Genomic DNA, 14,215 nt, shown 5'->3' on the forward strand with positions numbered 1-14,215 from the left:
CCACTGACACCAGGCTGGCTGAGACAGTAGGGGAAAAACCCAGGCCTCATTATGCCACTGTCCTCCTCTGCTTTCATAGTCCCCATGCTGCAGGCTACCAAAACCTGACCACTCCTGTGGAAAAGGACACCCAGAAAGACTCCTTCATCACTGTCACAAAATTGATTTGATTTTTCTTTTTAATTAAAAAACATATTTGTTTAATCTCTTGCAGTCACAATAGCAATACTTAAATTTATGAGTCAGTGGCGGTCAGTGGACACAAACATTCAGGAAGTATCTTTATCTTGCCTCCCACCAGAAATTATTTATAGTTTGATCTGACTAGTTACTTTGACATAGCTCCTTTAACCATAACATCTTTCCATTCCTCTAGTAGCGGAGATTTAGCATTTCAGGCTGAGTACATATGTTGGCTAAGAACATAATCCTCAGCTCTGGGCATAAGAGTTCATGGTAAGAGGATGGCTTTGCATACAAATTGAAAGCACTGAGATGCAGAAAAGAAAAATACGCTAAACCCTAATATGCATAGTGTGAAGGCCTTCTGGCATGAGAATAAATGATCAGTTATTTAATTTGACATCTTTAAAAACAGAGGGACTGGAGGAAAAAAATGAAAGAGAGAGAGAGAAAAATGAATATGACCTTTAGACCGACACTCCAAGTAAAGACTTTGGATAAATACTGGCAGAGAAAGAATATGCCAATATGCAAAGAAGAAAAGAGATAAATGATACTAAACCATTTAAGTAGACAAAAATCCCAGAGCTCCTATTATACAGCTATTTCTGACAGCACAGAGATGGATTTATCAGAGGGCAAAGGGGGATGCTCGCCTTCCCCTGTATTAGCCCTCTTAGCATAGCACGTGCATTCCTGGGTGCAGGATGCAGACAAATCTCTGCAGTCCATCTGCTTCCCCTCATTCAGGCTGGGGCTCATGTCCTAATGCAAAAAAGACTTTTCATTATCATTGCAAAAATTCACAGTGGGCATCCAGCAATTACCAGCCACCCATCACAAAGAACTATAGGAACAGGGGGTAGCATTTCTGAACAAAAAGATAAAGGATCAATCCTACGCATCATCTGACACCATTAGACTTTTTTCCTTAAACTTGTAAAAGACACAAAGAAAGAATGCACTGTGGAAAGCTGTGAAACTCCTGCCACATGACATGCAACTGACAGACAATACCTGTTTTAATAAACTATAAGCCTTCCAAGTTATTAATATCAACTGAAATTGTGCATTTAAACTGCATTTCAGACAAGGGGATCTGTGGTAGAGCCATTTCAGCCTGCAGCCCCTTTCCCACAGTGCCCTGCAACTCTGCTGGGCACACCAGCAGGTGAAGTGGACCTCAAGGTCTCCTCCTTCACAACACCCTCTCTGTTCAGTGGTGGCCAGGGAGTTCCGCTAGCAAAATCTAGCTTTGAAGAGAGTTGGGATAAGAGAACTGAACTTTCAGAACCCACAGTCTGAGCACAGCTGATCCACACTAGGTCATGCATGGCATCTTGAAATCCCTTTTATCCATTTCTTTTATGTTAATTATATAGAGATGCAGAGGTTTTTCCTTCTTCTATAAACTCGGCTTGTTCTGTGTAAGCTCTGTTTTCCAGGATATCTTCACACTCTCTGCCGACACCTTTCACTTCACAAGTGGCAAGCACATTCTGCAGAGTACTGTTTCTTTCCTCCCAAAATAAATTAAATCTGGCATCATAGTATGTCCTGGTTGCAGCTGGGATAGAGTTAATTTTTTCCATAGTAGCTGGTATAGTGCTGTGTTTTGGATTTCGAATGACAATAATGTTGATAATGCACTGACGTTTTTAGTTGTTGCTAAGTAGTCAAGGACTTTTCAACTTCTCGTGCTGTGCCAGGTGCATAAGAAGCTGAGAGGGGGCACCACCAGGACAGCTGACCCAAACTGGCCAAAGGGATATTCCATACTGCATGATGTCTTTCTCAGTGTATACAGGGTGTTTCAAAAAGATGAGCCCAATTTCAAAATATAGTGATTTCAAATTGGGTCCATCTTTTTAAATCCCCTGTATTTTGGGGGATGCTGGCTGGAGAAACCACTGCTCAGGGGCAGTCTGAGCATCAGTCACCATCAGTCAGGTGATGAGCAATTGCATTGTGCACCACTCGTTTCAGATATTCTATTATTGTTATTATTTTCCTTTCTAACCTATTAAACTGTCTTTATCTTAACCCATGAGGTTTACCTGTTTTTTCCAGTTCTCTCTCCTATCCCACTGATGAGGTGGGAGTGAGTGAACAGCTGTGTGTGGTGTTTAGCTGTCTGTGAGGTTGAACCACAGCATAGTAACATCTGAAAGTATGAAGTAACATAATTTCAAGGCAAAAATCTGAAAAAAAAACCTAACAAAACACTGAACTTATCCTCCCCTCTGACATTATAAATCATCAGTAATAAAATGCTACTACCAGGCAGAGTCAGGTAGCAGAAACTGTAATCACAGCCGAAAGTAACTGTTCCTTTGGAGCTCATTAAGTGTATCAAGTCCCTGTAATCTTCTATTGATTTTAGGAGCAGTGGTTCAATTATCAATGCAAAAAGCGTAAGGGAAATTTCCAAAAAGGATTCCACATATTCCCTTGAGATATGTATTTTTCCACTTTGATTTTTACAAGTTTCTGTAGCTCGATGCAGTGACAACTGATTCCTCTGCTCCAGCACTAAACCAGCCAAGGACAGAGGCCAGCCCTGCCCCAACAGATTTTAATTCACATTGCTCATAAGTACCCCTGTGGTAAAGCTTTAATGGTTTCCTGCATGCCTAAGACCTAAGCTTGTAAAATATATGAAGACATGCTTCTCCTCCCTGAAGTCAGAAGAGGAAAAAGGAGAAGAAAAGTCCTCAATCAAAAAGCCTTCTTGAGAAATGTGAACCTGGGAAATGAATGTGCAACGATAGCAGATACCTGCCTGACTCTGCAGAAAGTTTAAGTGATAATTAAGGCACATTGTAACAATGGCAGCTCAAATTATTTTATCCTTGATGTTATATTTAAAGCTTGAGCTCCAAGGAGCTGGTGAATGAAAGAAAACCAGCAGACTTCAGCAAAAAGCTTGTGACTGTAACACAGAGTTTTAAATTCTACAAAGAAAAATAGCCTAAAATTATTTTTTAAAATTAATTTAAGAAAAAAAAAGAACAAACAGTCAGGGTAATAAGACCGTTTCATGCTCTTTTGAGTCCCAATTCATGATTTTTAAAAAGGTTTAATTGACTGTAATTTCTTTCCTGCAGGAGCCTAAGAGGTTGTCCAGATAGGCAGTGTAATCTTCATTCTCACAGATACTCAAAACCCATCCAGACATGGCCCTGAGCCCCCAATTTACTTGGTCCTGCTTTGATCTGAGGCTCAGACCAGATGTTCTCCAGGAATCCCTTCAAACCTAAATTACTCTATGACTCATAAACAGTTACACATATCCCTGTATCCTCAGAGATGTACAGTGTCCCCAATCTATACTACAGCATTTGCCATTTTGTTGACAACCAGGGGACAATTCTGAATTGCCCGCTTTCTCAACTGGCCCATTGCAGTCTCTTTCTCTTCCCTTTCCCCACGTCCCAGTTGGGCAGCATGCCCTGCACACCCTACCAGTTATGCAGTGGAGGAAGGAATATCAGCATTACTGTCAGCCTAAGGCCAGCTAGAAAGATAAATGAGAAGACACCTACAATAGTCCAAAAAGCGGGCAGCAAAACATAAAGCTGTCTAGTGATATCCAACCAGACGACATCCAGCTTATAACATGTTTGTGACTTTTGCCTCCCTATTTTTGAAGAGAATCACTCTTTGCTTTCAACCTGCAGCCTTACTACTGCATGTACAGGCAGTCCGATGCGGCAGCCCTTGGCTTTCCTCTCTCTAGACAGGATAGCTTGCTGCAGATGCAGTTGTGCTGTGTTGTTGAACCTCAACTCAAAAAGTTATTGCACTGGGAATAAGCATGAGGAAAACCTGAACCTTTCCTTCTAAGCATCACATGAGACCCATATACCTTACAGGATAGCAGACAAATGCAGAGATGGTAAACTACCAGCTTAGAAAACCATTTTATATTACTCTAAGCATTTCAATGGCAAGATTGATTCTTCCAGTTAAAACTAATGTTAATTCAGATATCCACTACCTCTCATATGCTTTAATCATAGAACCAACACACATAAGGACAACAAATCCCTACCTCTGGAAAAAATAAAAGCAGCAAAATCTTTCAGATAAAGATAAAAATACCCTGATCAGTTTCCCCCACAGTACATATTGACAATGAAAAGTTGATTCTATTGAACCATTACAAGATATTGTTACTAAAATCCAGTCCCCAAACAGGCCATATCTTCATTAAAGGTTAGCTACAGAAAGAAAATGGATACAGAAATAACTGTGCACATAACTGGAACAGAAAAAGCCTATGCTTTGACATGTTCTGTTCCAAAATGCTTCTGTTTCTTTTCCATTTTATCTCCTAACCTCATAATGTTCACAAAAATATTTTAACTGTGAATGAAATAATGTCACTTGTAACCATTTCAGTCATGCTAGTCTTTCTGGTGAGGGCACAGGGAAGGCATTCTTGATCTATTCCAAGCCAATATTCAAGCACCATATAACATACAGAATTTCTTTCCTCCACCTGGACACTTACTGATATCCTGACTTTCTACTATCCATCACCTGGTGTAGTAATGCCTACCAGGAAAAATGGGTATCTGATAGCTGGACTGTTATATCACTGCATAAAATCCCTTTTGTCCCAGCACTGAGGATGATGTCTGCCATAGCCAACTGCTCTCTGGCATGTTACTTTGCAGAAGGGTCCTGCAAAGTTCAGATCATTAATGACAGAATATTTAAGAATACTTAAAATATGCAGCAGATACAGATACAGTCCCTATTTAAATTGTCATAAAGCACTGTAGTCAATGGACCAAAACTCACCTTTTTTTTTTTTTTTACTTGCTGCTATTGTTAACTTCTTTTGACCATTCACCCCCCTTTAATTCTCAAGTTTTAAATCAACTATGTCCAAAGAAAAACAAACAGAGCTCAGTTAATCTCCATACTGGCCCTGTGTGTGCATATAACAACACCTCCAGTTTTCTCTTATTCATAGTAAGAATGCAGATTATTTGACCCCACCATGAGTTCCTCTAAGCAAGAGAAGCTCTGCTGCTCAATACATAACTTGGACTCATTGCCAGCTCTTAATTTGGCCGTGCGTTTGCCCTTTAGAGGAAAATTATTTTCCAGACACCTTTCTTTTACTTTTACTTTCTTTTACTTTTCAAATTCTGGTTCCTTTCTGCATTTTAGATAAGCATGTGACTGCATTTTGAACTGGTATTTCCATTTGTGTGATCAGATATGAAAGTTCTATAGTTAACTGGAAGCATGCAAGTGAAAGTCTAGGAAATAATGGTTGTGTTCACATCACACCTGGGCAGAGCAGGATAAGAGTTTATGTTCTGAAATTCAAAGACCCCAGATTGTCATTGGGTTTTGATATCACTTTTGACTCAGCTAGCCTGTTAAAGAGATAGGGACCAGCTGTAGTGTTCAGATCCCTATATGAATGTGTATCTGGTATTGATGCGGAATTAGTTTTCCATCCAGCCAGGTACCTGTGTTAATACTGCAATGCCAGTAAAAGTAGCTATAGGTTGAAATGTACATCAATCTGAACTCTCATTCGAACAGTCTCTGAAATATGCAGAGGAAGAGAAAGAGGAGACTGATTATTCTGGCTGGAGAAAACCAACCTATTTTTTGCCTAGTGCTAGTTACATAACCTAAGTTTCCTGCAAAGAAGGTCCTCTTGTAAGAGCAGAAGAATTCAAGTGTGCTTCCCTAAACAAGAAAACTGCTCAAGATTTACCTGATTCAAAGTCTCTTTAAGCTACCAGACCCTCAGATTCCAAAAATCAAAAACATCCTGTGGCATCCAGTTTGTGCTACTGACACTGCAGCGAGCCCAAGATCAGCGATACATCACGGTTAGTTCTGTGCTGCAAGTCAAACTTCACAGCATCACCCAGCTGAGACCACAGGTCTTCCCACTACAGCTTGATTCAAAGCCCGTTTAAAGCAACATAAACTTCCATTGACTTCATTTGGACTTTGGACTGGTTCCCAGAAGTACAGTAGACTCTTTTATAGCTCCTAGCATCCTAAGAATTAGAGGCAACCTGGCAGTTCTGGTTCCAGCTAACAGAGGTTGATGTTGCACATAAACAATAGGTAAGATCACAAAATCATGACCCATATTCATGGAGTGCCTTCATTTCAGTTAAATGCTGGTGACATCATATGGTGTCACCAGTCAGTAGTTTTTATGCTTTCCCACGATGCTGCTGAGGAAACCTGATTGGGCTTCGGAGCTTGTGGAGTCTTGAGTTAGTTTCAAAAGAAGTTTTAAAAATACAAAAGAATTTTTGGGTTAACACATTATTTTGTAACCCACTGAGAAGTAATTTTATGCCAGAGATCATTCTGAAATACACTTAAGTATTCACTATGCATTCATTTATCTTTCAGATAATATCAAAATTTTCCTTGTTGTATTTAATAAGTGCTAGTTAAGTATGTAAAATCTCATCCCATCTGCTTATTCCTTCACATAGTGAAATTAGAGGGCTCAATTCTACAGTCATTACTCACATAAGGAGAGGCATTGATTTAATGGACTTGCATGAAAATGGATTACAGTATAGGACCCTCTGATATTGATTTTGTGACATCATGATCTTAGTTAGGCAAGAAAAGCCAAGTTAGAGAAACAAAATTATTAAAAAAACCCAAACCTCTTAATTTACACTAAGCAGACTGCAATAAAATATTAGCTATGTTGTCCATTTTGAATACAAGTTCTCTTTAAACAAGAAGAAAATATCTGAGTGATGTTTCTCTCTTTTATCTCTTGCCGTGCTTACAGATACTTTCATGAAACTATTGTGAGCTAGAGCATATTTTGTAGGTTGATGGGTTCTCTTTGAAGGGATTAAAGTCACATTGATTATTAATTATTTTTGATGTTTTAAACTGATATAAATGTCCAGAAACTCTGATGAGCAACATCCTGAGGAAATCAATACTGAATAAAAACAGAAGAAGCAAGCAACAACACCAACAAGAAAATGCCCTCCTCAGCTCCTGGGGGAAGCAATTGTAACTTATTTCTGCTTGGAAGGTATACTGCCACTTAGAGAATACCAGCAACTGGCATATATGATAATAATTTCTCAGATATCTAGAGCATCCTTATTTTGATGTGTCTATCTTTCAGACTTCAGGCAGGGTCTGCAGATATTTTTGCATACAGAACAAAGCTAGGCACAGCAGTGCTAAGCAAATAATAAATAAATTAATTTCATTGCTGTTAGAAAAAGTTCATTATTTTCCTTAAATCTGCCCTCCAGTACTTTGGGAAAACATTAATTAGCATTCTTTCTGTGAATTTTTATCCACCAATTTTCTCTACTGTTCTTCACCACATTTTAATACGGTGCTGGGCTTTTTTTTTTGCTTTGTTTTGTTTGTTTGTTTGCTTTCTACTCTAGTTTAAAATTTCTCTGCTGTTCATAATTGAATGGGAACCAAATTCTTCCTTCTCATTTCATAGGTCAATGAGGAGTGAAGATTCTCCATGTTAAAATGACTTCCATATGAACAACAAGGAAATGATCCTGATAAGCTGGGGTGCAGGTAACAGGCATCTGCCAAACAGCTGACTACACCAAGGTAACAAGACAACTGGGACAGTCTGTAGACTGCTCTAGGGATTCCTCTGAGCCCAGAAGAACAGCCTCTTCTTGATTGATTCTAGGGGTGTGTCTAGGCCAGAAGGAGATGATTGAATGCTCTTAAAATTGAAGGAGTTTCTGATCTACTTGACAACTTAGAAACTGGGTCCTGCCTCTCTCACTCCAAAGATTTGGCCTTGGTATTGTTTAGGCAAAAGCTGACACAACCGAACTGGGGAACTGCAGGCTTATAGCACATGACAAAGCTACAAAACCATGTCTTAACCACCGAAAGTGTGCTGAGACCCAATCATTTCAAAATCACAACTGCTAGATTGACAAGCAACATTACCTGTTTTTCCCAGAGTACTTAAAAAAGAATTTAGCATTTTTATCCCCTCCAAGAGGTTAAAATCTGCCAAACAGCTATCTCATGTTAAGTCTCTGACTGACACAGAATAGCATAGAGCTGTTGTCTTCTGTTGTCTCCATTCAGCTCCTCTGAAGTGCTCAGTCCCTGTGCTTGAATGCCACACTCGAATTTTTCCATCCCCAACATTATGTTTCCTATGCATTCACAGAACCTATCCCACATATTCTCTTCTCATGTCCATGCTGCCACCTCAAGACCAGCATACTGAGTGTACTAATTCCTTTAAAAACATATCTCCTGCTAGCTCTCTTCCCTGTTACTATCAGCTGTGTCACCAACTTTCTCATCACCGATTCTTACTGTAAAGCATTTCTTCTCTAAATACACACATATAACAGAAAATGCAAAGATAATCACAGCAATTTGAGCACAGCACATAATACTTTTGCTCTGGTACAATGTGCTGTCTTTATGGCGAGCCAGACATGATGCATATCATATTGTTTCTGGAACTCCTTCATTTAAAAGCCACTGTAATTTCCTAGAATACGAGCGAAGGAGTTCCAGAAATGAAATGCATTGTGTTTGGCTTACTGTAAAGACAGCAGACTTCTTCCTTAGGACTCACTCCCTTCTCTGGCTGTATTCATTCAAGATTACACAGTTCTATGAAAAGCAAGGTAACCTTTCTGTTCCAAGTATCTCCCATTCTCTATTCATCTGTTACACATTGTGCATGTGGCAATTAGTATGTGTTACCACATTTTTTTCATAAAGATTTTTCTCTTTTCAACTATACATTATTGGAAGCATAATTAAAAAAAATTAGTAGCTTTTGTGTGCAGAACATATTTAATGAGTCATTTTCTTCATTTTCTTAGCAGATTACTATATACTAAACTCTGTGTAAAGATTTTCATTTTTAAAACATTTTTAATGTTTATCAAAGTTTGATTTTTTTCTCTACATTACAAGTAATTACATTTTGGTGCATGAATAAAATCTTCACAGTCTTGAGTTAACGAAAATGTAATCACTCATTTACTAAAATATACAAGTGCTCTGGATGATAAAAGTGATACCTACTCCTCCAGTGGAAAAGACAAATAATTTTAACGAACAGGTAAAACAAAAGTTAACTATAAACCTTTTAAGTTGTTCAACAAAAAGACCTGTTTCCAAAGCACTTTTTTTTTTTTTAGCATTCATCATCTTGACCCATATGCCAAAGTAAAAGAAAAAAGATCTCTTCTCCAGAGATGAGTCTGTCTAGTAAAATAAGTCTCAGGATGGATTTAAACAAGACTTTGTTCAATTTAACATTTATTCTGAAGCTCTGTAAGGTCATTTCATGATCTGGCTGGATTGCTCTGTGTGATGACATCAGAAATGCAGTTACCACACTGTCTGTGAGCCCTTTAACAAGTTGCCATGGGATTGCCACAGGTAAGCCTTTATGCAGCATAGTCCTTGTCTTAACCTGAATAAAGCACTACCCCCAAATGCAGCTTCTGACTAAGGTGATAAAACCTAGAAATTGCCTTATTGACCTTGTGCAATTCGAGTGTGGGGCTCATAACTCCTGCAAGGATGGAAGATCTTATCCTGGTGGACCACTGTTATTTCACCACAATAAAATCAGGAATTTGCCAAAGAATAACAGCTGAGTCTTATTCCACTGGCAGAGAGGCTTTTGCAAGTGCCTGTTACAGTTCTGTAAACATGAGTTGGCACCAGAGTATCCTCTCCACTAGCTTTGCCCTCTAAAATCACTCTGGTCTAGAAATAATGCATGAAAATCATGACATGAAAGAGAATGTGACTTATAGAAGTTTTGGATTAAGGATGGTCATTCCTAATAAAGTTTTTTAAAAAAGAAAAGTGTATGTTTTTTTTTTTGCTGGGAGGATGCTTTTCTCTCCCATACAACCTGGATAGTCTCAGGCCAGTAGTAGGCAGAAAAGTTCAGACTGTTGTGCTTCAGTAGCTCTTCTGACTCTGTCCCATCATAAGGAAATATTACATTAGTTTTGAAAACAATAAAGAAATGGTAAGATAGGCTGTTGTTGGAGGTGGGTTTTCTTATTTATTTTGATACTAGTAGGACATGTTCATGAGGAAAAAACAAAACAAGCTCATTTTCTCAGCAAGAGCTTGATCAATCATCTTTCAGAGAGAGAACAGATGCTAAAAGGACTCTGTACCAAAATTCACATCAGGTGTCCATTTCTTTTCCAGCCAGGAGGAAACAGTAGGAATCATTTGGGCTCCCAGCTGTGAATCAGCCTCTCTCTTGCAAAGCTTTCTTACACAGAAAGGGGCAGCATCCTGACACTATGTTTTTTGCTTCAGACTATTAACTTCAGGTGCAGATATTACTGAAAATTACACCAATAGAAGCACATATCCTTTGTTGGGTAAGGTTGTGCTGAGTAAGGTCTTATAGCGCTTAGATCTCTTTGGATGCCTTGATCCATGTAAACCTGAATTTCAACTTCACTAACACACCAGGCTCCACCAACATAAAAAGTTGTCCTCGCTGGGAGAGAAGATAGTGTTGCTGTTTGATATGCAGAGCCTGAATTTCATACGTAAGACTAATACACAAAGACTTCAATCTCATGGAAATAAGAGATGGCATTTTTTTATTTGTAGACGATTTTCTTGAGTATTGTCACACCACTTATTTAGTCCATACATGGAACTGCTCATGACTAAGGGAAAGTTGCTGGATTGCAATTAGAAAATACAGGGCAGATAACATCAGTCACTGGAATCAGGGAATACATACACTTTTAACTCTATTTAGCTGAAGTACAGCTTTTCCTTTCAGGTGTGATTAGCCATGCCTTTGCCACACCAAAATGAGACAATTACAAAGCAAGCTGCTAGGGACTATGCCTTCCAGCCATTCAGTGAACACAGGCCCATTGCAAAATAGCAATATATTAAATAAAAGATTCCTACAGCAGAATAGTTGGAGGCTTTTCACCAAAGTGAGAGGAGAGGAGAGGAGAGGAGAGGAGAGGAGAGGAGAGGAGAGGAGAGGAGAGGAGAGGAGAGGAGAGGAGAGGAGAGGAGAGGAGAGGAGAGGAGAGGAGAGGAGAGGAGAGGAGAGGAGAGGAGAGGAGAGGAGAGGAGAGGAGAGGAGAGGAGGAGAAGGGAATGTTTTATTACTGTGCAGTTTTATGATGGTTCTATAAATTGCCAGATGGGCATCAAGGCCACATCGAGCAGATACAGCTTAGCAAGTGACATTTGGGCTGCTAAAGCTGAAACAGCTAGCATGCAGACATCAGTTTTGCCCATCTTCAGATTCATCAGTTCAATGTCTCTGCTTTCTCACTGAGATTAACTTCCAGGTGAAATGTCAATTTAATAACTTGAGGCCGGATAATTTTAGTATTACTTCAGCAAGCTACGTAACTAAACAGCACAGAATTAGGGAAAAACTTTGATTTTTTTTTTTTTAATTAATGTCTACACATTCTTTTTTGCAGTGACAAATAAGGAAAACTCAGTAAATTTAAGGTTTAGGAAAGTGGTCCTATTTCAGCGATCTGAAACAAGCACTGCTGTTGCTTCTCAAACTTCTTTCCTGTAACCAGATTTACTTTGACCATCCTCTGAAATCTCAGTTCTCCTCTTGTTGTAGTGTCTAATAATAATGTATTTGATAATGTATAAGATAATGTATAATTAGATAATGTATAAGATAACTCATTACAGTAGACTTGCTATCCAACTGAAGTCGTAATCCAATCACACACTGCATGACTGATGCACCTCTATCTTGAGCTACCGCTTTGCCTTTTCTTACACTACAAAATTCTGCTAATACTCATCAGCTTTCTTTGTCATCCTAGTCCTGGGTTTCTTTGAGCAACTGACCAGAGGGTATGGCTGAAGAAGTGACGGTTACTTTCCAACAAAATGAAAAACTAAGGCCTTGACTACCTTCAAATCTTTACCAAATTTCTTGAGACATATTTTACAAGTATAGTATTTTACAAATTTAAACTACCTATTTCCCGTCTTGCTTTCTCACAGTAATTTTTGTCATAGTAGTGCTAGTAAAAAAACCCAAATGAACAAAAAAAACCCCACCACACATGCAAAATCTCTCCCTCAAAAATAACCTTGATTTTTGAAAAAGCCAGGACTCAGACTGTGGGGTAACACAGCTACTTAAAACTGTGTGCAGTTCTATATTAGAGAACAAACTGCTACAGAAATTAACTGCTGTCCTTCAGTTTTCTGTTGAGCTATAATGTCCACAGTCTTACTCTCTTAAAAATAATAATTAAAAAACAATTAAATTCTGAGGAATAAAATTTTGTCCATATATTAATGTTATCTTGCATAAATGTATGTTTCAGCAGTTATGAAAATAAGACATCTGACAGTTGACTACTATATGCGAACAGATGCTGTGAAAGCTTCCCTTTAAATAGTTCTGTCAATGCAATGTCAGTTTTAGAAGTGACACCACTGCTGTTCTAGGACATGATCCTGCAAACTCTTATTCACACAGGGAGTCCTGCTGCTTTCCATAGAACATTTACATTTATAAGATTCTGAGAGGTCAGGTCCTTAGTTGTGTAGTTCTCCTTAACTGTAACTGACAAATATACAACGAAGTTTTTAGTAGTGCTGAACACTCTACTTCAGGGCAATGACATTTTATAGTCAGTGGTATTTCCCTAGACGGTACATACATTTTCTTTTAGAAGTTACATGAGGCATTTTAAATATGCTTGAGAAACCATTAAAGGAGTAAAAGTATAAAGATAAAAAATGTCATTTGAAACCAAGCTTGCAGTATTAAGCAGAACTTTAAAAAATTAATCTGCCAAGAAAACAGGCTGAGCCTGAACACGGCACTCATCAGGAACGAACGTTAAATTCTGCAACGATAAAACGGACATGATACACCACCCGCCTCTTTGTTAGCTACATTTTCATAGTGGCTCTCTTGGCGGGAGGATGCATGAAAGATAAGAAACATTTAACGGGGGAACGCGTTGCGCCGGGGTGCGTTTCCCGCAGCCGGGCGGCTGCCGGGGCGGGCAGTGCTGAAGGACAGCGCGGCGCTCCCCCGCCACGGCCCGGTCCGGCCCCGCGGGGCAACACACCCCCAAAACGCCACATCGCCCGTTTCTCGGCACCCCTGCTGGGAACCGGGTAACTTTGGAGGAGGCAGAGGATGGCAAGAAGCGCCGCGCAGCTCCCCCGGGATGATGGCACTTTCGGTGGGGACAGGGGAGCGGGGGCGCATCACGCTCCGGAGCGCGGGGCACGGCGGAGCGGGCTGCCCGCCCGTCGGATCGCGCACCGCGGGGCGCCACAGCCTTCCCACCTCCCCACCAAACCCACATGGCAGATCCTGTGCGGCTACCCGAGGGAGCACAAAGCGGGGACAGCCGGGGCTGAGCCCCTGCCTCCGCCGGCCCGCGGGACAGGCGGAGCGGGCAGAGCCACCTGCCCTTGCCAGGGAGCCGCGGTCCCACCGACTCGCCGCGAAGGCGCACAAAGGCGAAGCGGAGGGGGCTCGGTGCCCACGGGAATGGGGGACCCACACCCCTCCCTCAGGACTTACCTTCAGTAACACAAAGAGCCAGAGGAGGCAGGAGCGGGCCCCCGGGGCCCCCCGCCGGCGGCGGCCGGGCATCTGGGGGGACGGCGGCCGCGGCCCGCAGGGGCGGCCGGGCAGGGGGGGCTGCTGCTCCTCTGCCCCCTGGCCCCCCGCCTCTGCCACTCTCCTCTCTCCGCTCGGCTCCAAGCCGTGCCCGGCAATGGCGAATTGCGGCAGCATCAGGCGGCCAGCGGCGGCGCCGACCTCCCCGCCGAACGGCGCATCCTGCCGCCCCCCGCCCCTTTTATTTGAGGTTTGCGGCGGGGAGGAGGAGGAGGAGGAGAAGGAGGAGGAGAAGGAAGAGGAGGCGGCGGCGGGGAGTGTCTCCTCTCCCAGGAGTTGGGGCGATCGCGCCGCTCGCTGCACGGGAAGGGGTGACAGAGCCGCTCGCCGGCTGCGGGGGCTCCGTCTCCT

The 14,215-nt window shown here is 41.2% G+C and overlaps 1 protein-coding gene across 1 annotated transcript in view; it reads right to left on the reverse strand.

Annotated features, from left to right (window-relative positions):
* PTPRO (protein tyrosine phosphatase receptor type O) overlaps positions 1-13,981 on the reverse strand; it is a gene marked incomplete at its 5' end in the record, with an annotated part of 158,747 nt that extends 144,766 nt beyond the window's left edge. Inside the window, one exon of the mRNA XM_082061281.1 lies at positions 13,766-13,981. Coding sequence (XP_081917407.1) covers positions 13,766-13,981 — 216 coding nt within the window. The remainder of the gene's footprint in view (positions 1-13,765) is intronic.
* Between the last annotated feature and the right edge of the window lie 234 nt (positions 13,982-14,215).

The sequence above is a fragment of the Streptopelia decaocto genome (genome assembly GCF_964273445.1).
Source record: "Streptopelia decaocto genome assembly, chromosome: 1".
NCBI lineage: Eukaryota > Metazoa > Chordata > Aves > Columbiformes > Columbidae > Streptopelia > Streptopelia decaocto.